General features: G+C 42.7%; 2 protein-coding genes across 2 annotated transcripts in view; one reads left to right on the forward strand and one right to left on the reverse strand.

The window, feature by feature from the left end:
- Positions 1-2,272: 2,272 nt before the first annotated feature.
- Positions 2,273-8,524, reverse strand: PLA2G5 (phospholipase A2 group V). Its single transcript, XM_049772138.1, has 4 exons — positions 8,485-8,524; positions 7,169-7,313; positions 3,246-3,352; positions 2,273-2,397 (listed from the first exon to the last, which is right to left on the reverse strand). The coding sequence occupies exons 1-4, from the start codon at positions 8,522-8,524 to the stop codon at positions 2,273-2,275; spliced, it is 417 nt and encodes a 138-aa protein (XP_049628095.1).
- A 1,954-nt stretch (positions 8,525-10,478) lies between these two features.
- LOC126006641 (phospholipase A2, membrane associated-like) overlaps positions 10,479-23,828 on the forward strand; it is a 41,810-nt gene continuing 28,460 nt past the window's right edge. Inside the window, exon 1 of the mRNA XM_049772134.1 lies at positions 10,479-10,576. Within this exon, the coding sequence (XP_049628091.1) occupies positions 10,544-10,576 (33 nt within the window). The 5' untranslated portion in view covers positions 10,479-10,543. The remainder of the gene's footprint in view (positions 10,577-23,828) is intronic.

Raw genomic sequence — 23,828 nt, forward strand, 5'->3', positions numbered from 1 at the left:
TTTTACAGTGACTATTCTACCCACTTTTTATCTTGTCTTCTCTTTGTGAGCAGTTCAATAAGGTATTTTGGTGTAAGAGTCCCTCAGTTTAATGCTTATGATTGAACCATGTCATGGGGATTGTTGGACTTGTTCTTTTGGTCCCCATATGCGCCAATAACGCCACGCGGCATTGTTCCTTGTTTGCATAGGCACATTAAAATGGAAAATACTATACATACAAATAAGTTCTTATCTATTAGAGATTGGAATACACAAATCTTGTAGTGCAATGGGACCTTATACCCTGAACATCGATATAATGACCAGGCACAGGCCTCAGAAGAATGGGTATCCTCCATTCACCCCTGAACCAGGGAAGCTATCTATGAAACATCCAAGGTTTTTTATAGCATCATCTGGAAGAAATCCTCTACCAGGGAAGACCCTACCACTGCTCTGACATTGACCTGCTCAAAATAGACTTCCCTTAACACTAAAGAAGACTTGACAACAACAATGACCTGCTTACAGGACAGGGCTCTCTGCATTGCCCTTTAATTGTAAGGTGAAACGAGAGGACTCTCCGCACCATCCTGACTGCAATGTAGTATATGCAGATTCCAGGATCTTTAATACAGAAACATGATACCAACAACAGAGACTGTGTGAAAAATAAAAGTGTAATGGCTCTACAGACAATGACTTGGATTGGACAAACTAGTTTGTCTGGAGCCTAGAGTTGGTCTTATGCCAGGAAACTTCAGGGGTAGGGTCTCCTTGTATTTAGGCCAAGGCTTTTCCTTTCCATGTCCCTCATATTTTGGTGGGCCTATGCAAACAATAATTGTTACTCTAACACCGTTTTTACTGTGCTCCTTTGACTCTAATCCTTAAGAAAAACAACCCACTTAAACTTAAACTACTATACATGTGCATGGAAATGAAAAAAAGTACTTTGCCTTCAATGTTTAAGGAGTTACAAAAGTTTTATGTCTTTAGGTTGCTTTGTGTGCTGCTAGGAAATATTATGTATTACAATCTGGGGACTTGTGGGACAAAGTAATTGTACATGGGTTCTGTTTTATTTTTCTTAATGTTTTTTGGCTGAAAGTTCAGATATCAGCAAGGGAATTTCTGAGAATTCTGATTGTCCTTCCACTGTAACTTTACCTTGTCCTCTTTCTTTGCATCTTTGTTCTCATAATTAAAAATTAAAAATTAAAGTGCTGTTCACAAACACATTCACAACATTAGCATAGCTTTCCCCCTTCCTCAAGCTTTCCAGAATCTGTTAAATGAGGTGGCAAACTGGTTCATGGGCCAAACCTAGCCATCTTGTTTTGTCAATAAAGTTTTATTGGAACAAAAAAAAAAGAGAGAGAGAGACAGAAAGCCAAGGAGGTTCTGTGATGGGACCTGAGACTGCACAGCTAAAGATATCAAGGCAGATATTTGATTTTTATTTTGGAAGCACATCTGATGGTGTTTGTGGGTTATTCCTGGCTAAGTGCTCAGGAGACCATATTATACTGGGGATTGAAACAAGCCTCTTTTTGGCAAAGCATTTGCTGAGCCCTTAGGACTTTCTTCCCAATCCCCCAAGTTTCATTTGAATGGTGCCTTCTGAATTGAAAACATAATGCTAATCATCTCTTTAGCCCCTGGAGGAAGAATAAAACCCAGACCTTGTGCTAGAGGACCTTGTAGATTAAGGAGATGAGCCTGAGAGAAAGCTCAATGTTCATCCCAGAAAACGTCTTTCCTGCTCTGTACCTTCTACCTCTGGGAGAACTCTGTCAACTGCAGTTAGAGTCCCCAGGGCAAACAAGAGGCGCAGATAATACCCCACAGCTGAAGCATATGCCTAACTAAACATTACAACACAAATCTCAAGAATAACTTTTATTTTATATCTAATGGATTTGTAGCATCAGTTTTGCTTCTACTTGACTAAAACTTCTCCAGGGTGGTCATGATAAGCCGACTGTAGAATGTGGAGAGAAAAATCCACCTGGAAAGTCTTCCTGCTGAATATGGAGCACTCACTCTAAAGCTGGGAGGAGTTTCAGCTGGCCTAGAGTTAGGAGGCACCCTCAGCACCCCTGATGTGGACTTCCAAGAAACAGGGCTGATAAGTCTTCTGATTCCTGGGGCTCTCTCAGAAGATGCATGGTTTAAGGCTCCCATGGGGGGACCCTGAAAGGCCCGATGAGAAGCCCTCTGGAGAGTCCGACAGACACTCCAGCTTATGAGGCAGGAGCCTGGGCTTGTGGGAGCTCAGTGAGGCCGACTAAGTGCAGAAGATGTTGGGAAAATATCTGTAAAAAGGGTTGTAGGTCCAAAGGTTTCTCCTCAGGCAGTGCGCCAGATTCTGGTCACAGGTGCAGAGTTGCACCTGGCAGAAGGACCCAGGCTCTGTGAACACCAGACACAGCATGAGGGGGGCGCCCTCTAGACACTGGAACTCCTGCCATGAACTTGCTTCTTGTCTAAGCATATCCCCAGAGCCGCTTCCTGGTCCAGGATGCCCCTGGACTAGGGGAGCATTGACTAGAACAGCATTTCCCATCCTGGGACCATAAGGCCCAATGGGACCCCAAGCTATTCCAAGGGATCACAGGTGAAAGTCTCACCAGTGGGGCCCCACAGTAAGAGAATGGAAGGCCAGCTAGTAGGACAGGGCAGGAAATATGACAGGGAATAGGAACTCGGCTAAGGGGGGCCCAGCTTAAAAACTGCAGGAATAAATGATCTGATGGAGGATATTCAGCAGTCACCTAGGTTGAACTTTCAACCTCAGGAGACAAAATACCTGCCCTTGGGAAGTTCCTACTCTGGTAGGGAACATACACTGGGAGCTGGTAGACTAATGGTCGAAACCACTCCAGAGCCTGCTCTGGGGAAACCCCATTCCTACCATTTTTACTTTCAGCCTACAACTTACATGACCTGAGCTCAAAGCTCCACTCTAGCTGTAAGTGGTCCCTCATCTGTAAAACTGGGGAATTAGCCCCACACTGAAAGTTAACTGGGGGAGCGAGTGAAAGGACACAGACAAAACTTATAAAAGTATCGGCACTGTGGCTGCTCATTCACAGGCGGGCCTGCCTTTCTGAAGGTCAGCAGCAGCTACCATAAACCTATTGCCTTCCCTGGCCCCAGCTTGACCTCCACCACTGAGGCTGACTGACTCCATCACTGACTTCTAGGGGTAGCTGACCTAGGGTCCCTTTAAGTACCCAAACTGGAGGTCCCAGCCTTACCACAGATGACATATCTCCACAAGACTCGATATTTGTAAGACTGAGTCCGGATATGGCAGCCTTTCTCCTCCAGATGTCCATAGCACTGGTCATGGTTCAAGCAGCACCTGTCAAAGCAAGAGACTAAGATGCTGAGTGAAGTGCTTGTTGCTTTGGCAGAGGTGACTCAGGTGTGGTCTGGGAGAGAGAGAAAGGAAGAGAAGTGTCACGTTCTAAAGAGCATTGCTTCCTGCCCACTAGGCTACTTGCCATCCTAGCAATGTCATCACCTGCATTTCCTTCCCTCATAGGGAGACTAAATTGCCCAGCCTTCCATGCAGGTACATGGAGTTACATGACTACACTCTGGCCAAGATAGCATGGACAGAAGCAATGAAGACCACTTTCAGACTATCCCCAAGAACATGCCACATGGCCCTCTACTTCCTCTCTGCATCTCTCAGTCAGGAGAGGCCCAGCTAAGGGCTCTAAGGCCTAAGGCATGGCAAAGCCACAAGAGGGGAGGAGTTCATGTCCTGGAATCAACCTGTGATTCACACTGAAGAACTCATCTGAGAAAACATAACACCCCTCTGGGTCAGCTGGGACCAATCGCACATTGTTTTTATTTACAGAAAAATTGTAAAGATGGTGCAGACTGTTCCCAATTAGCCCACATTCTCCTATTATTAAAATTGTACATTCATGGGGTTCTATAATGAGCATGTATGGAGCCTGTAGTTGCTCCCATGACAGTATGCTTCAAAGGTGGAGAAATTCTGTATCTCCTGGGCCAACGGAATTAATTCCCTTTCTAACTTCCCCAATACTTATTGTGCCTATACAAAGACAAAACAAAACAAAACAAAACAAAACCCCAACCACAAAGCCTTGCCACATCAGCCCTTCATTTATTTTCTTTTTTCCCTCTTTTTCTTTTTTCTTTTTTAAATTTCTTTTTTTTTCCTTTCTTTTTTGTGGTTTTTGTTTTGGTGATGGTTTTTTTTTTTTTTTTTTTTTTTTTTTTTTGCTGCTGCTGGGGTTTTTTTTTTGTTTGTTTTGTTTTGTTTTGTTTTTTGGGTCATTGCTTGTTTGTTTTTTTTTGGTTTTGGGGGTTTTATTGTTTTTGTTTTCTTTTTTCCTTTCTTCTATTGAATTGATATTTATAGCCTCTTGATGGATTCCTCCCAGATTTTTTTCTTTATTTTCTTTTTCCAACAGAACCACAGAACTTGAATCATCATGCTCTCACTTATAAAACTTGAGGGGGGAAAACATGAATGGTACAAGGAGCCACCAGCCGTATAAACATTGAGTGGGAAAAAAAAATTGATCAGACTTAAGCACCAAACCCAAACTCAATGACATCAGAAATGATACCCAATCTACAACAATCTATATATAAAGGAGACTTCTTAAACTAGCAGTCCATGGGGCAAATGGGGGAGATCGGGTTGCATCCTGGGAACAAGGGTGGAGGGAGGACAACACTGGTGGTGGGAATGGCCCTAATTCATTGTCACTATGTACCTTAAATATTACTGTGAAGGACTTGTAATTTACTTTGATCACAGTAAAACTTATTAAAAATTGTACATTCATATAATATTTTTCTTATAACTAACACACCTAAACACAGATTATCACCTAAGTAATTATTCATTAATTAGATAATATACCATTATTAATTCATTAGTGTTCATAATCCACAAACGTACTTATATTTCTTTATTTTTACCTAATGAATCTTTGTAGCCTATGATTTTATCTAGAATACCAATTAATCATAATGTCTTATTAGGTCTCCTCTGTTATGATAATTTCTCACATTTTTCCCTGGCTTATTAACTGATCTTATTGCATGTACTTTGGTTTTTATCACTGAGTATGTTTCAAGAGTATAAGTTCACACCTTTTCAAATGGATGTTGCATATCACAATCACTGGAACCCCATCTATACTTTGCCCACACTGTCCTTATTTTTCAAGATTTCTCTCATTTTGTTTGTTTGTTTGGTTGGTTTTTTGGACCACACCTGTTTGACGCTCAGGGGTTACTCCTGGCTGTGCACTCAGAAATCGCCCTTGACTTGGGGGCACCATATGGGACACCGGGGGATCAAATCATGGTCCATCCTAGGCTAGTGCTTGCAAGGCAGATGCCTTACCTCTAGCACCACCTCTCCGGTGCTATTTTGAAGACTTTATTTTTGCACTGGTCAGATTTTGTTTTGTTGGGTGGGGGGCTTGCTTTTGTTTGGGGACTCTATTTAGCAGTGCTCAGAGATTGTTCCTGGTGGTGGTCAGAGAACCATACAGTACAGGAGCTAGAAACCCAGGGTTACTACATATCACATATGTCCCAGTCTTTTGTATGTCAACCTGTCAGGTAATTTACAGGACACCCTACTACTAGGATTTCTCTGCAATTTTTCTTTTAAAACTGGGAGTGATGATTTCTGATTATTCTTTTTTGGGGGGTGCCACACCCGGCAGTGCTCAGGGGTTACTCCTGGCTGTCTGCTCAGAAATAGCTCCTGGCAGGCACGGGGGACCATATGGGACACCGGGATTCGAACCAACCACCTTTGGTCCTGGATTGGCTGCTTGCAAGGCAAACGCCGCTGTGCTATCTCTCCGGGCCCGATTTCTGATTGTTCTAATTATCATTATTGGGGCCTCATCTTAGGTTTACTGTGATCTTCTGCATACACCCATTAGCATGGGGTTTACTTCACTTTGTCAGAGCATGTTCTCATTTTTCAGTATTACAAGTTCCTGGTTCATCTATCTAATTCCTGTCCTGATTCCGTAATCTGCTGTTTCTCTCCAAAGCCTCATTCCCCTTTTTGAAGAAAATGATTAATAAGCAAATTTGAGTAATATATGTTGCTTATTGCATTTGGGATATTATTTCCTTTAGGTTCTACCAGCTGAAGACCTTAACATATGTGTTTACATCCACAAAATGTGCTCTTGCATGAATTTATATATATATATATATATATATATATATATATATATATATACATATTCATCTCTACTAAGCTAACAGGACTTCATACTAACATCTTCAAATCTATCACCATGTGGATCAGTTTTGTGTCTCCTTGTTTGCCTGTAACTCCCACTCCAGCTGGAGAAGCAGGGTTCTGACCATCTGTCCCCCATTTGCTGAATTGTCTATTCCATTATATAGAACAGCAAAATTGTTAGCCAGAAAGACTGAATTCTCCAAAGAACAATCCCATCTAATTGATTTTGGAACTTCAACACCTAACCAAGAATCCATATCCTCTCCCTTTGAATGGCTTTGTTGACAGCAAGAGTGGATGGGATTGACCTCATTAGGATTTCTGAGGCCAGATCATAAAAAGGCCAGATTCCTTGGCCATGACATTTTCTCTTGGAAACCAGCAGTCATCATGCTGTGAAGTCCAGACAAACTTGGCTGGGCTTCAAAGAAAGGAACTCCCACTCTGCCTCCCCCTCAACTCACCCCACAGTGCCTGCTGGGCTCCCAGCTAACAGACATCCACAGTGTGCCAACCCTGGCACTGAGCCATCAGAAAAGTGGACCATCTAGCCTTGGTTGAGTTGCCCAAGCTGAAAGCTGGGGGAAGGGGACATATAGAACCTGAGATGACCCATCTCATCTCATCCTGCCCAGATGGCAGATTCATAAACAATATACTCATAGCTATTTGAGGCCATTGCATTCAGAGATAGCATATCAAAAGGACACATCAGGTCACAGTGATCTGAGAAGTGATCCAAAACATCTTAATACATGCACACATGCAAACATCATTTAACCTCCCTGAGATTCCATTTTCTTATTTATAAAATGGGGGCTTTACTACTCATCATCCAGAGGGGAATTAAATGAGAAAGAGGGAGTATAGAACCCAGAGCATAAAGGGCACTTTGGATCATCAGCTCACCAATCAGTACCATCCTTGGGGGTCCCTTTGCCACCCCAGCCACAGTGGCAGCCGTAGAAGCCATAGTTGGTCAGAGCAGACTTGCCTGTCACCTTCTCAATCATTGACTTCAGCTCCAGCAAGCCCCCAGGCACAGCAGGCACAGCTGAAAGACAAAGCCTGGAATGAATTCACATGTCTGTCAGACCCAGATGCCCTGTATGCTAGTCCTAGTATATGCTGGAAAGGCACCACATCTCTCCAAGTCCATCTCGGTTTTCTCATGTGCAAAATGGGACTTAAAAAGATCCCATATCTCTGAGAGTAGGCCTGAGGGTTGAAATAAAAGGTATCTAAATGTTAGCATTGCTGTTGATGCTATTTGTGATTAGGGGCCAGGTCTATACCTGGTAGACATCTTGTGCCAAAGATCAAACCCAGGACTTCACACAGCAAGGCATGTACTCCATCACTTGAGCCATGTTACCACCCCAAGAGTAGATACATGTATTTTGGCAAATACATGCAAGTATACTGAATACAGCCTCTGTATGAAATAGAGAGGGGTATTCCTTGTTTTACCTGAAAATGTACCTCTCCACACCCAATTAACACCCAAGATACAGAATCCTTGGAGAGGATTAGGACCTTTGAGACTGTTAAAAGTCATATTCCTCATCCTACAAGCCAAGAACTGAGGCTTGGAGAGGCTGGTGCCTTGTACAGGGATGGGCACTGAGTCAAGGATGTTCTCTATATTGTGCTTCTTTGTGCCTCTTCAAGTCTCCAGGGATATCAGGGCCTCATAGAGCTAGATAAACTTAGGGCCTGGACTGTGAGGCAGGGTCCCAATGGAATATCCCTGAGAAAGGAAACTATAGCAGGTGGGATATGGAAGGCCTAAGCAGACCTGACCCAGGAAATATGCAGTGGGCTGATGTAAGGGGGCTCAGTTCCTCTAGGCTCTTGTGCGGGGTTGAATGGATTTTATCTTGCACAAAAGTGAATGGTCTTACTGCCTCTGTCTAAGCCATCTGTCCTCCACCTTATACAACTCTCTATCTTACCTCCTATAATTCAGCCTTATTCTACTTCTGGTGCCACTCAAGTTAAGCTTTGTGGCAGTGATGAGGAAACTGAGAAAACTGAAAAAATCAGAAACTGAAAGAAAATGAGGGCCTAAAGGCTGAGGTGCTTGTTCTTTCTCTTTAGTAAATGCAAAACTCAGGTTTGATGTTAGGGCTCTGAGATTCCGGGATGGGTCCCCTCCCCAGTAGCCTGCTCTGTCTATGGACATGCCAGGCCCCAAGGTCAGAGGCCATGGGGCAAGAACTTACTAATTGCCAGGAACCAAACCAGCATGAGGAAGTGTCTCATCTCGGGGGTTCTGGAAAAGAAAATATATCTTGTGACAGACTTTTGACTAGACCCCAGCCCTGACACCCCCGGGAACATGCACTCTCAGAGAGGGCAGTGAACAGGCAATCAGACTAAGGCAAAATGAGGTAAACACTTCAATTTGTTGGACCAGCAGTTCAGTAAGGATGACACATTAGCCTGGGGTGAGAGGATGTAGGTTTAGGGGGATTACTCTACCACATAACTATGAAAGAAAACTTTCCCTCACAACTGCCCTAATACAATTTCAGAAAATGGCTAAAGAAATATGGGAGAGTCTTAAATGAAAGGCAGTTTGCTGGGGAGAGGCAGGATTGACTGGTCTTGGTCTTGATGAAGGATGAAATAACAGAGAGAGAAAAGTTGAGCAAGGCCAAAAGATAAAAGGACCTTTTCCTGCCTTTTTTGTTAAAATTTTGTTAAAACATTTTCCTGTGCCCCACCTTCCTAAAGAATGAGTCAAGGGTTGGATTATATCAGGTAGAGCTCTTGCCTTGCTGATCTGAACACCCCCCACCTCATAGTCCCCTGAGCACCTTCAGGAATGACTTCTGAATATAGAGCCAGGATTAAGCCCTAAAGATTTCTGCATGTGACCCCAAACAAATAAAAGAATGATCTAGACTCAGTGCTCTTGATGGCTGTGGAGAAGAGACTGCAATGACCCTGTGGATGTGGGGGAATGGACATTCAGAGAGTTCAAGGAACTTGCCAGAAGTCATAGTCACTAAGAAGTAGGGGCTGGAGCAACAGTACAGCAGATAGAGCATTTACCTTGCAAGTGACCAACCCGGGTTAAATGTCTGGCACCCCATGTGGTCTCCTGACACCATCAGGAATATTTCCTGAGTGCACAGCCTAGAATTACCCCTGAGCATCGTTGGGTATGGCCCAACTGCCCCCTCCCCAAAGTTGAAGCAGGATTTATATTGACATGCCATTACCCTCACTACAGTCCCACCCATCTCTGCCCTGAGAGATGAGTTTCTTCTGTGATCCAGGGGAGCAGGCTTCTCTCACATATTCTACCCCAAGGCCCTGGAGACCTCTGATTCCTCCTTCTCTTGCCTGCGCCTTCTACAAATCCTTGAATCATTGGCCCAGAGTACATAAAAACTTGCAGCCAGCAGGGAAAGGCAATTCTCTGCTTCTCAGGCTAGAGGCCAACTCTGACTTGGCTGCCAGAGGTTGTTACTTGCAAATGCCTGCTCTGTGTCCCTCCTACTATTCCAGCATCCTTGTTTGTCCAGCTCCTCGGCTGACCTCAGGGTCACTGGGAGTTCTCCCAAGGCGGTGCCTCTCTCCTCCCTATGTTCTGCGGTCACTCCTGCCAGTGCTCTGACCCCAGCCTGGTACCACCCGATCCCTGGCTGCAGACTCACGCCTTTCCTCTGCCTCTCCATGCTGTCCTTTGTCCAACAGCCACTCTGAGTTCCAAGAACATTCCTGAGGGTTCTTTCCATCCACCGCGTCTGCTCCAAGGCTTCTAAACAGCGAAGGGAAATAGCCCTAGACAATACCCCAACTCAATAGTCTTCACTGCTTTGTGGGGCTGCAACCAGAAAAAGATTCCAACTGCCATGCTCTGGGTGCCTTGAGGTGCCAGACACTATCCATTAGCTATTCAAACCCACCAGTGAGCTACTGACTCTGGGCTGCCCCTGTGTATTATCCAGGTTGTTTATTTTCTGTATTTTAAGATGTTTGAACAACTTGAGGGCTTTGGGAGGCTGGAAAGGAACGGCCCCTTCCCAAAATTCCTACAGACAGCCAAAGTGTCTCAAATAAGTATCTTTCAGACCACATAACCCAATCCAAAACTCTCAGACCTGACCACCTCCTTATCTAAGCCTCACACTGCATCCTCATATTTCCCCTGCCCTAAATCGCACCCAGGGCCAGGGCCACCTCTAGAAACATTGACCCTGCCCACCTTTCTGCTCATTTTGCTCATTCCTTCTACCGCTGATGGCCCCTGGTGCTCCCGTGTGATCCTGCATGGTACCACGTATCCCTTTCTCCTGTAAAACTGTGAGTAACAAATGATCTTTTCAGTGGTGATTGTCTTCTGAACTTTTGGCTTTCCCATACCAAAATAAAACCCAGAGGCTAGAGCGAAAGTACAACGGGTAGAGCGTTTGCCTTGCACATGGCCAACCAGGCTTGATCCCCAGCATCCCATCTATTCCCCCCAAGCACCACCAGGAGTAATTCCTGAATGCAGAGCTAGGAGTAACCCCTGAGCACCACTGAGTATGGCCCCCAAACAAACAAAACTCCAGATACATTTCAGGTCACTTTGGGATGTGGGCTGTGTGTAGGGGCGAGTAGCATGAGGTTCAGCAAAGGAGTCTCCAAGGGTTCAAAGAAGATTTCACAAAGGAGAAAGCAGAAGCCTTGAAAGAGCTGCCTTTGGGCTTTGGAAAACAGACCATGAATGGAGAAGGATGTGGGGGTTGGCTATTTTTATCAAGCAACCACAATGATGAATGAGCACAGCCTAGAGATAATTCTGGTGCATGGGCCACAGTAATGATCATGGAAAGCTGGAGACAGACAGCCTGACGGGAGCATCAAAACATGGGCCTGGGGTATGGTGAGTCACTGGAGAGACAGATTCTGCATATAAGACAGCAAGTTCCCTACCCCCACCCCCACTCCCATGTGCTCCTAGGACCCCCCCCCCTTCCCCAGTTCAGATGTCTTGGTTGCAAAGGAGAAAAAAAAAGGCACTAAGCCCTATACACAAAGGCATTGCTGAGAATTGCTGAAACAACCCTGCAATTTAGAGGGGGGCAGAGACAGACAGGGGGACTCCTTTCAAAGACCCTCCCTGCTATTCCAAAAGAGTGGGCTAGCTGCTTTTCCTTCTTCTCTATGCCATGAGAGCCCGTGCGAGCGGGCACACACATACATACACAAATACACAGAAACACACACACACACACACACACACACACACACACACACACAAGAGCATACACAAAAGCCCCCAGAGAGGCTCCCTCACCGGTGAGCTGGCTTCTTCCTCTGGGCCTGAAGAAGCCGCAGCCAGCCCCGCTGGGTTTTAAAGGCCTCTCTGCCCCCCTCCCACAGCCCTGCGTGGGCCTGCTCCAAGATTCTAAGTCTCATAGGAAGTCCTGCTTTTCCCCTAAGGAGCCGGAGCGCTCTTGCCTTTTCTGAGGCAGACTGGCTGTTGGCTGAAGACCATCGGGGTGCCCAGTGCCTTTCAGGAGCCACACTGATCAGGGGTTCAGCTTGGGTCACACACGGTCCAGGGACTTGGAGCCTCTCCTGGGTGCATTCTCCTTCCCGCCCGCCACCCCACTGGGTGAAGTCAAGTCCCCCTGCAGTACCCCTCTACCCCCCACCTGCTCCTTCTGTTACTTCTCTTTCCCTCAGCTTTGACCCAGGAATAGCCTTGGCAGCCTAGCTGTGCCCCCCACCCCAGTGCTCCCCATCCTTTTCCTGTTGTTCACAGTCTGCCCAGCCCTTTCTCGTCTTTCTCCCAGGCCTAAGAAACCCCCCTGCTACCCCCACCTAGATGCTACTGAGGTTCTTGAGTTCATGTAATTATTCCCTCTGGGGGCGGAGGAGAGACCACAAGGTTTGCAGTTAAGAGAAACAGACTGGGGTCTCCACTCAATCACACAGCCACTGTGTGACCCAGGTAGGTGGCTGCCTGTCTCTGTTCCTGGGAAATATGAGAAGGAGGATGCCCTACCCTTGCAGAGGCTTGTGGTAAGGAATAAACAATGTCAAAGAAGGCTGAGTGGGGAGGCATGTGGCTTGCATTAACACTGTAGATTGCAGGCTGGGAGTCTGGTACCAAAATCTGGGTTTAAGTTCCATCCTGAATCCCAACCTAGCTATGAACTATGTTGCTTCAGGACTGGATGTGGTTCTTAGGATTAAGAGGCTTAGAGGTGGCTCTTAAAATTAAATGATTTACTAAATTCATAAGAGAGCAGTGACAAAATAAGCTAGCAGAGCAATAGGTTGTTGTGTATGTAAACATTTTAATGGGATTATTATGTTACTGACCCTACCCTGATCGGTGATTGTGCCCTACCCTAGGGTATGACCTGGCATTCTGCTCCCACCCTAGGATGGTACCTGATTCTGATCCCACCATTGTGTGGTACCTGATTCTGGGGGATAAAAGCAAGGGTCTGTGGAAGGCGGGGGCCTTTTTGGCTGGAACTGATGCTGAGGCATTGGGCTTCAGTCTTGTCCACTAAATAAAGCTAATATTTTCACAAGTCTGACTGTGTGCTAGCTGTTTACCCGCCGCTTCACCCCAGAACCACCGGCTGAACAGGGTGGCAGACGTGTGCTCCGAGCTGGAGGGGAAAGACCTTATCCTCCATCCCTCTATCAGTCAACCTCTTCAGGGGCTGACTTGCAACAATAGGTAAAACCTTCCCCAGCATTATTTAGGATGGCTGTGGGGGCATTCAGACTCTCCATTTTTCTACTTTTTGTGTGCAGTGTGGAATGGGATCAAATTCAGATCTCAGACACTTTACCAGCAAAACAACCCCCAAATCCCTTTCTCCAATTGTGTTAACCTTGTGCCCATACTCCAACTATGCTCCTTTTCTCCCCTTTTCTATAAACAAACACTCACGCACACACATATACACTCTCTCTTTTTGAGAAGATGAACTCCTTCCTCTCTTTGCTCTTGGCTTCACGGTTCTCTCCTTGACCCTCACGGAAGCATCAGAGAAAAGTTCCAACATGAGGCCCTCTCAAGCCTCTCTCTTCTAAGAATCCACCACTAACCTCACAGGGACCCTGGAAATCACATTCAGTGCAAAAAGTACAATAAGCAGCCAGTGTGCAGGTGGTAAAGACATCACATGAAATATGGCAGGGCCCATATCCAAGGGAAAGTTCTGCTCTGCCTTTTTGCTTCTCCTTCCCTTCCATTTCTCTCCCTGGTCATACACAGAGGAGCCCCGATATTTTAACTCAACAAAAGCAAAGCCAGTAAGCTAGCCAGCCCCTGCATGTTGGTCATCCAGTTCCTTCCCTATGAAAGCCACATTTCAGGACAGGGACACCATTGCTCATTGCCTGATGCCTTCTCACCCTTGTGTGCCCTGTCTTCCATAGGGAAATCTCCAAATCTGGGAGTCACCCACACTTAGTCTTCACTCAATCTTTCTCAGGAATTATACCCCACTGCCCACCTCCTCCTCCTTCAAACCCTCTGCCCTTTGGTCTCTGAAAGGCCACCCTTGTCTCACTGTTGTTCTATGCTTGGTTCCATGGCCCACACAAGACAGAATATACAAAGAAACAGCTGCAGGAGTTTGCTCTGCTCTGTTCACCCCTCTTTCACAAAGAGAATGAGGATTCAGGTCTGATTCCATGCTGCTGCCCAGGTATACCATGGTCAGGCAGTCTGGCACTCACATCAAATGAGCAGATGACTTAAAGTATGAATGAGAAAAATTACAATGCCAGGCTAAAAAACCTGAGCTTCACGTCAAACAGAATCACACTTAAAACTGGGTTGCCTGAGGCCAAGGATGTGGTTCATGGAAAGTACACTTGTGTGTGTGTATGTGTGTATGTATGAGAGAGAGAGAGAAAAAGAGAGAGAGAGATCCCAGGATTGATCCTTAAGACCACAAAATAAAATTAAAATAACCAGTACTGGGGCACCTGGCTTCTTCAAGGTTCCATTTCCTGATCTTTAAAAGTAGGACAATTAAGGAAAAAAAGCAGTAAACAAAACAATCAGAGAAATAACTCATATGATAGAGCATGTCTGAGAGTATGGTATAACCATCTAGGGATGGTCTCTGTACTCAATAAAAACAACAGTTCTGGCAGGCAATTTGCCTTTGATATGAGGTAGAAGACTGCCAAACTACCTGTGTTTCACCCTCAGCCTGGTTTGGATATTTCATGTATGACTCTGCTTCAAACCCATTTACCCAGGGTTGGAAATACTGCACTTGGGTTGATTTTACAACTTGTGCTTGAACAGCAACCCGAGGACCCAGAAGACCCCTGTGGTGATGAGTGACTTGACTCTCTGCTGGATAATCACCATGAGGGTGCTATCAATCTCAACTGAATGTTCTGTGCCTTTCACCGGAACATCAGTACACATGAATCCTGTTCTGAATGGCTTCGTGTTGTTCTGGTCCATCTACCTGCATTTCTCACTCTGGACCATATATGCTCATGGCTACCTAGAGATTATTTCTTGCATATGCCCCAAGAGAGGAAGGGTGTTTCTCAGTGGTCTTTCTCAATCTAAAGGACTTCCCATGGCTGATAATTTATTGTTCACCACTGGCATTAAACCAGAGAGACCCCTATCTCCCAAGCATAATGAGCCAGCTACCGCCTCTACAGATTCAGAGTCTGAAGATGGCTCAACCAGAGATACCTCCACATCCCAAGCCTGGAGTCAGGTTGACAAGCTGGTACTGGCAATTCAAGTCCTCAGCACTGTCAAAGCATTCAATATCCAGAATGGTTATGGATTTATCAACAGAAATGACACCAAAGAAGATGTCTTTGTTCACTGACAGCTATTGAGAAACAATCCCAGGAAACTTCTGTGTAGCACTGGATATGGGGAGACTGTGGAATTAAATGTTGTAAAAAGAGAGACGGGTCCAAAACCTACTAATGTATACAGATCTGGCAGTGTCAATGAAAGGTAGCCAATATGCTCCCAATCAACATGAATCTGCCGATTCATTCCCTGGCCTAGGTCAGCTGCACTACCATCCATGGTAGTAGAGATCCCTTCAGATGGGACAGAAGCAGTGAAGAAGAGAAACTTGAAGACTCTAGTTAGTGTCCTAGATGCTGACAGTAACTGCCTTTCTTCTATCAAAGGTACTTTGTACGAGGACCTCGGCCCTCAAACCTGCAGCAATTTATTGAGGTCACTGATGAGATAGAAGCCAATGGGAAAGCCCAAGTGGGTCCCCCACCCATATACCTTTCCATCTAGGAGTCTTCAGCAGCCTACCACAGAAGGTGGAGATGAAGAATCCATCCAGCTGCTTTACTCTGCTCCATGTTCATATGCTCCTCCTAGTCAAAGAATGCCCGCATGGGACATAGAAAACACCACATTACAACTGCAACAATATGGAAACAATGCAGGCCTCCACTATGCTTAGAGAACAAAGATGGTTGCTCCAATTACCAAAAAAGTATCAACCACTTATTTAGCCTCTCAGATAAGGAGTTTAGAGAAGAAATATGGAAAATCTGCATAAAACTCGAAGAAACATAGAACTGACTGAACATGTTACAAAGAATCAAAAAGATCTGAGAATAGAAATAAGAAAAATAGAAAAAAAATAGAAATATAAGAAATAAGAAAATATAAAAAACATTTTTATTTCTGAGAAATAGAAATAAAAATTCAAACTGAAATAACAGGGCTAAAAAACTTGGTAGGTGGAATGAAAACCTAACTGGAAAGCCTCTCCACAGAGTAATAGTGGTTAAAGATAGAATCAGTAAGCTGGAAGATGAGATACATAATAACTCCATTCAACAGAAGAGGTTGGAAAAGAATCTCAAAACAAATGATCAGACAATGTAAAAGTTCTCAAAGAATGTCAACAGATAAAAATAGAAGTTTTTGACAAACTCAACAGAAACAACATAAGAATCATTGGAATCCCAGAGATGCAGGAAGAAAACCCTATGAAGTATCAACAATCAAGGACCATTATTGCAGGGAAACTACCAGAGCTAAAGAGTGCACGCAACCAAATCTTACATGCTCCAAAAGTATGAACCAAAAAATATTTAAAGAAAAAAGCACCCAAAGATACAACCTAGTCACAATGAAAAACACCACAGATAAGAATGAAATACTGAAAGCAACAAGAGCAAAAAGGGAAAATATATTTCAAAGGAGCATCCTTAAGATTTAAGCAGATTAGTCACAAGAAACCCTTAAGGCCCGAAGACAGTGGTGAGATATAGGGAGAAAACTCAACCAAATTAATGGATAGTTAAGAGCACTTCACCAGCCAGACTTACAATCAGGCTTGAAGTAATGATGCACACATCACATATAAACAACAGATTAAAAATCAGCTTTTTAAAAGAAATATTAAATGTTTATTGTAATTATGATAATACATGTACAATAGTATTAATGTTTCTGGGATTTTTATATACACAGTTATCATATATCACCACCAATAAATTACCAAACACCCTCCACCTATGTCCTTATTTTTAAATTAATATCTTTATTTAAGCACCATGATTATAAAAATGTTTGTAGTTGATGTTCAGTTATAAAAACGAACTCCTTTGTCAATGATTAATTGATTGTATGTCTGGGGTCATTCTCTAAATACTCCACTCTATTCCACTGATCTGAGGGTCTATCTTTATTTCAGTACCATGCTGTTTTAATGACTATTGCTTTGTAATACAATTCAAAGTTGAGGAAAGTGGGGCAGGCAAGGTGGCGCTAGAGGTAAGGTGTCTGCCTTGCAAGCGCTAGCCAAGGAAGGACAGCGGTTCGATTCCCCCGGCATCCCATATGGTCCCCCCAAGCCAGGGGCAATTTCTGAGTGCTTAGCTAGGAGTAACCCCTGAGCATCAAATGGGTGTGGCCCAAAAAACCAAAAACAAACAAACAAACAAACAAAAAACAAAGTTGAGGAAAGTGATGCTTTCCATCTTTTTTTCCTAAGGGTTGCTTTAACTATTCTTGGGTATTTATTATTCCAAATTAATTTCAGGGCTGTTTATCCAGTTTTTGAAGAATGTCATGGGTATCCTTAGAGAGATTGCATTAAATCTGTACAATGCTTTGGGGAGTATTGCCATCTTAATGATGTTAATCCTTCCAATCTATGAATAGGGTATCTGTCTCCATTTTCTGTGTCCTCTTTTATTTTTTGAAGCAGTGTCAAAACCAGCTTTAAAGGATGAATGTATATATTTTAAGATAAGACAGACCGGAGCCGGAGAGATAGCATAGAGGTAAGGCATTTGCCTTGCATACAGAAGGTCCGTGGTTTGAATCCCTGCATCCCATATGGTCTCCCGAGCCTGCCAGGAGCAATTTCTGAGCAGAGAGCCAGGAGTAACCCCTGAGCACTGCCTGAAATAAGATAATATATCTGATATATAAAGATAAAATGGACCACAAGACACACCAACCTCCTACTAAAAGATGACACTAAATCCCATGACAATCATCTCTCTCAATATCAATGAACTAAGTTCACCAGTTAAGAGACACAGTGTGGAAAAATAGATAAAAAAAAATCTGAATCCAATCTTTCCACCTACAAGAAACACATCTGAATAGTCAGACAAACATAGACTCAAACTCAAAGGTTGGAGGACAATCATTCAAGCAAATAACTCCCTTAAAAAGGCTGGGTGGCCATACTAATTTCAGATGACACAGACTTTAGACTTTAAAAAGTTATAAGAGACATATCTGAACATTTATTAATAATTCAATGATATGTACAACAGGAAGAGAGCACACTCCTAAACATATATGCACTCAATGAGGGACCAGCAAAATTTAAAACAGCTGCTGACAAACTTGAAAAGGGCTGAAGTGATAACACAGTGGTAGGGTATTTGCCTTGCACAAGGCCAACCTGGAATGAACCCAGGTGTGATTCTTGGCAGCCCATATGGTCCATCAAGCCTGCCAGGGCTATTTCTGAGCACAGAGCTAGGAGTAATCTCTGAGAGCCACAGGGTGTTACCCATACCCCCCCCCAATAAACCTAAAACAAACTTAAAGATACAATATCAACACAATATTAGTGGGAGACTTCAATACTACCTTGTCACTGCTTGATAGGCCAATCAGGCTAAAACTTAACAAGAATATACTAGCACTGAAAGGAACAATGGAAAAAATTTGCCTACCAGATTTATATAGGGCTCTGCATCCCCAGAAAACGGTATACATATTCCTTTCTAATGCACATGGGTCATTCTCCAAAATAGACCTCATGCTGGCCCACAACACATACCTACATAAAATAAAGATGATAGAAATTGTACATACTACCTTCTCAGATCATAATGCACTGAAATTAGAAGTGACTAACAAGCAGACACAGAGGAAAAATTTTCATACTTGGAATTTAAGCAGCTCACTCCTGAAGAACAAGTAAGTCAGAGAGGAAATCAAAAGATTCCTGTAAATTAAAGAGAATGAAGACACAAATTATCAGAATCTGTAGGACACAGCTTAAGAATTACTAAGAAGAAAATGTATAGATTTGAAAGCATTCATCAGGAAGAAATAAGGGGCCTGGGGTCTACATAAATAACTTAATGGTACAGCTTATAAAACTGGAATGTGATCAGCAAAATGAACCAAAAGTTGGAAAACAGAAGGAAATAATAAAACTTAGTGTAGAAATTAATGAATGGGAAATCCAAAAAAACAATTTGAAAGATTAAAGAAAGTAAAAGATGATTCTTTGAAAAAATAAACAAAATCAATAAACCACTGGCAAAACTCACAAAAAAAGGAAGAGAAACTTACTAAACCTAACTGAAAATGAAAATGGGAAGGCTACTACAGATACTACAGAAATTCAAAGGGTAATCAGAGACTACTTTGAGAAACTCTCTGCCACAAAACACGAAACCAGGAAGAAACAGATAGATTCTTGGACTCATAATCTTCCACAGTTGAAGCAGGATGATCTATTCTAGCATATCTGAACAGACCCATCACTATTGAGAAAATTAAAATGGTAATCAAAAGTCTTACCAAAAATGAAAGTTCAGGCTCAGATGGATTTATCAATAAATTCTTTCAAACGTTCCAAAAGGGCCTACTGTCTATACTTTTCAGGCTCTTTTAGGAAATTGAAGAAACAGAAACACTCCCAACTAGTTTTTATGAAGCTAACATCACCCTGATACCAAAAACAAAGAGAGATGCCAACAAAAAAGAGAACTACAGATCAATATCTCTGATGCAGATGCATATATCAACAAAATCCTAGCAAATGGGATCCAACATTTCATCAAGAAAGTCATATTTTATGACCAAGTATGTAGGAATCATTCCAGAGATGTAAGGATGGTTCAACATATGCTAGTCAATCAACATAATATAGCACATTAACAAAATGAAAATTAAAAATCACATGATCATATCAATAGATGCAGAGAAAGCATTTGGTAAGGTCCAATACCTATTCATGATAAAAACTTTCAACAAGATGGTAATGGAAGAAATTTTTCTCAATATAGTTAAGGCCATTTACCACAAGTCCATGGCAACTATTAGATTCAATGGAGAAAAACTGAAAGCCTTTTCCCTAAGATCTGACACAAGGCGAGGCTGTCCCTTCTTGCCACTACTATTCAACATAGTATTGGAAGTACTTGTCATAGCAATTAGGCAACAAATAGACTTCAAGGGCTTCCATATAAGAAATGAAAAAGTTAAGCTCTCACTCTATGCAGATGACATGATGCTATACTTAGAAAAGTTTAAAGACTATCAAAAAGCTCCTAGAAACAAAAAGCTCCTAGAAACCTGCCAGGAGCTATTTCTGAGCAGACAGCCAGGAGTAACCCCTGAGCAATGCCGGGTGTGGCCCAAAAACCAAAAAAAAAAAAAAAAAAAAAAAAGAAATTGATAGAGAGGAAATAAACATTAAAAAAACATTCACAATAGTACCAATAGAAATTCAAAAATCTTGGAGTCAACCTAACTAAAGAAGTGAAAGACTGGGCTGGAGAGCTAACACAGTGGTAGGGTGTTTGCCTTGCCCATGATCGACCCGGGATGGACCCAGGTTTAATCCCTGGCATCCCATGTAGTCCCCTGAGCCTTCCAGGAGTGATTTCTGAGTGCATAGCCAGGAGTAATACCTGAGTGTCGCAGGGTGTGACCTACCCCCCCCAAAAAAAATTATAGAAAAGGAAGTGAAGGACCTATACAAAAAATGCTATAAAACATTGCTTCAAGAAATAAAATAGGACACAAGGAAATGGAGACATATACCCTGTTCATGGATTGGAAGGATTAACATAATTAAAATGGCAATACTCCCCAAAGCATTGTACAAATGTAATGCAATCTCTCTAAGAATACCCATGACATTCTTCAAAGAACTGGATAAACAGCCTTATAATTAATCTGGAATAATAAATGCCCAAGAATAGCTAAAGCAACTCTTAGGGAAAAAATGAAGGGAGGCATTACTTTCCCCAACTTCAAGTTGTATTACAAAGCAACAGTCATTAATACAGCATGGTACTGGAATAAAGACAGACCCTCAGATCAGTGGAATAGACTTTAGTATTCAGAAAATGACCCCAGACAATTAATTAATTAATCTTTGACAAAGGAGCAAGAAATGCAAAATGGAGAAAAGAAAGCTTCATCAACAAGTGGTGCTGGGACGACTTATCAGTTAAATGAAAAAAAAAAAGTGAACTCAGACCTCTATTCTAACACCATGCACAAAGTTCAAATCAAAATAGAATAAAGACCTTGATATCATACTGGCATACATCATTAAAGCAAAAACAACAGTGCTGGCATGGATGTGGGGAGAAAGGAACTCTCATTCACTGCTGGTGGGAATGCCATCTAGTACAGCCTTTCTAACAATTTTATTATTCCTTAAAAAACTGGACATTGAGCTCCCATATGACCCAGTAATACCACTTCCAGGGATATACCTAGGGCCACAAAAACACAATACAATAATGTCCTCTGCACTCCTATGTTCATAGCAGTGTTATTTACAATAACCAAAATCTGGAAACAACCTAGATGCCCAGCAACAGATGAGTAGCTAAAAAAACCATGGTACATCTACACAGTTGTTAGAAAAAAATGAAGTCACAAAGTTTGCCTTTTTGGGGGATGGTTATGGAAACTATTATGCTGAGTGTAGTACATCAGAGGGAGAGAAACACAGAATAGTCTCATTCATCTGTGGGATTTAAGAAAAATAAAAGACAGTATAGTAATAATACCCAGAGACAATAGAGATGAGGGCCAAAAGGACCAGTCCATGATATGAAGCTTACAACAAAGAGTAGTAAGTGCAATTTGAGAAATAACTACATTAACAACTACCATGACAATGATAAAGAAATATAATTCCTGTCTCAAAGACAGGCAGGGGATGAGGGAGGAGGGAAATGGGAGACATTGGTGACGAGAAAGTTGCACTGGTGAAGGGAGTGTGCAGTTTATGGCAAATACTAACATGTTTGTAACCATGGTGCTTAAATAACAAAATAAAAAAAAAGGACAGAGCCAGAAAATGATGGTTTCTAAGAGATTGGAGGAAGGGAAATTGGGAGTGCTATGTTTCATAAGCAACAAGTTTCAGTTATACAAGATAAAGTTTGAATCAAAGGGATAGTACATCAGGTAGGGCACTTGACTTGCAAGTGGTAGATCCGCATTTAAGTCTCACCACCTTATATGATCTCCTGAGCCCACCAGGACTAATCCCTGAGCACAGCTGGAAGTGGCCCCAAAAACATAGAAACAAAGGTACAAGATAAAATATTAACAAGATGAATGAAAGTGGTTATTGCACATTACAAATATTTAATGTTACTAAACTATACACCTAAATGATTAAGATTGTAAAAATTTTAAGTGGGATTTTACTACAATAAAAAGAATCAATTGTCATAGGAAATAGTATAGCAGGTATGGTGCTTGTCTTGCATATAGCCAACATGGTTTGAGCCCTGGCATCCCATATGGTCTCCTGTGCACTGCCATTAAGTGATTTCTGAGTTCAGAGCCAGGAGTAACTCCTAAGCTCTGCTGAATATGCCCCACCCACCAAAAAAAAAAAAACAAACAAAAGAATTGCTTGAATTTCATCAAGATGTATCAGGAAGTACTTTCCTGGCAGCAGGAACAGCACAAGTAAATTCATACATATGCATTAGGATGGTTCATAAAAGAGAGCTCATAGCTGATGAGGTTGGGTAAAAGTCAATACTAATAATTGGTTCCCCTAGGGGAAGATGAAAGGGGAGGACAGGGAGCAGAGAGAATTCTATCTTCTGATTATGTTTGTCTACCCCTAGGATATAAATGGCTCCCTAATGACAGAGCAATTTACTATCACATCTCTAAGCTGGGGCTGGAGAAGGGGTGCATGCCCTTACAGAGGCTGGGTGGCAAAGCCTGTGTTCTGAAACATTACGTAGCAGCTGTGTGACCCTGGGAAAGCTTCTAATCATTCTGGGTCTCAATTTATTAAGCTAAACCATGAGTTTATTCAATCTACCTGCTTCACTCCTGCCCTGAGTTGATACATGGCAGGATTTTATGGAGGAACATTAAAAAATCTCAGTTGAGTATTATGCCGATCAAAATGAGTTAGATAAGTTACGTGAGATAGATACAGGATGAGTGCACACATTTATGGAATACATATATAATAGTATGGTAATATCATCCAAAGACCATAGAAACAGAAGAGACAGAGCCAGGAGAATCAGTCCATGGAAGGAAGCTTGCCATAAATAGTGGAGGAATGCAGTTAGGGCAGGGAAGAGACAACTACAACAATGATAGATGGAAGTGATCACTCTGGACAAGAAATGGATGCTGAGATAGAAAGTGATATGCATGATACCCCTTCAGTAACAATATTATAAACCCCAGTGTCTAAACAAAAAGAAAAAATAGAGATGTCTGCTTCAGAGGCAGGCAGAGGTGAAGGCAAGGGGGAAGGCAAGGAAGGTGGGAGGAAACTGGGAATGTTGGTCGCAAGCAATGTTCACTGGTGAAGGATGTTAGGCATTGAAACATGATCACGAACAACTTTGAAATTAGGTACCACACAGTGATTCAATTAAAGAGTTTTTTTTTTATTTAAAGGAAGGCTCAATCAATACCGATTTTACTAGAAATGTCTGATTTCTCAGAAGAGAGAAATTTCTTCACATGGAAAGTAGGACCTTAGGGAAGTTGATAAGGACTAGTCAAACGATTTAGTTGGGTGGGTCACAGAGGACTTTGGGTGTCATGCTAAGGAGTCCTTTTCATGAATGTATTAATAACATTAAAAAGAAGAGGGATTCGGGCCTGGAGAGATAGCACAGCGGTGTTTGCCTTGCAAGCAGCCGATCCAGGACCAAAGGTGGTTGGTTCGAATCCCGGTGTCCCATATGGTCCCCCGTGCCTGCCAGGAGCTATTTCTGAGCAGACAGCCAGGAGTAACCCCTGAGCACCGCCGGGTGTGCCCCCCCCCAAAAAAAAAGAGAACAGGGATGTTTGTATGGT

Source organism: Suncus etruscus, chromosome 4 (assembly GCF_024139225.1).
Source record: "Suncus etruscus isolate mSunEtr1 chromosome 4, mSunEtr1.pri.cur, whole genome shotgun sequence".
In the NCBI taxonomy this organism is placed as follows: domain Eukaryota; kingdom Metazoa; phylum Chordata; class Mammalia; order Eulipotyphla; family Soricidae; genus Suncus; species Suncus etruscus.

What these genes read in the sequence shown, in the direction of transcription:
- PLA2G5 (XM_049772138.1), bottom strand. Translation starts at nt 8,524, where the DNA reads ATGAGACACTTCCTCATGCTGGTTTGGTTCCTGGCAATTA. An exon ending in GGTTTGGTTCCTGGCAATTA is followed by an intron (nt 7,314 to 8,484) that starts GTAAGTTCTTGC and finishes TTTGTCTTTCAG; the next exon opens with CTGTGCCTGCTGTGCCTGGG. An exon ending in CCCAAGGATGGTACTGATTG is followed by an intron (nt 3,353 to 7,168) that starts GTGAGCTGATGA and finishes TTGCTTTGACAG; the next exon opens with GTGCTGCTTGAACCATGACC.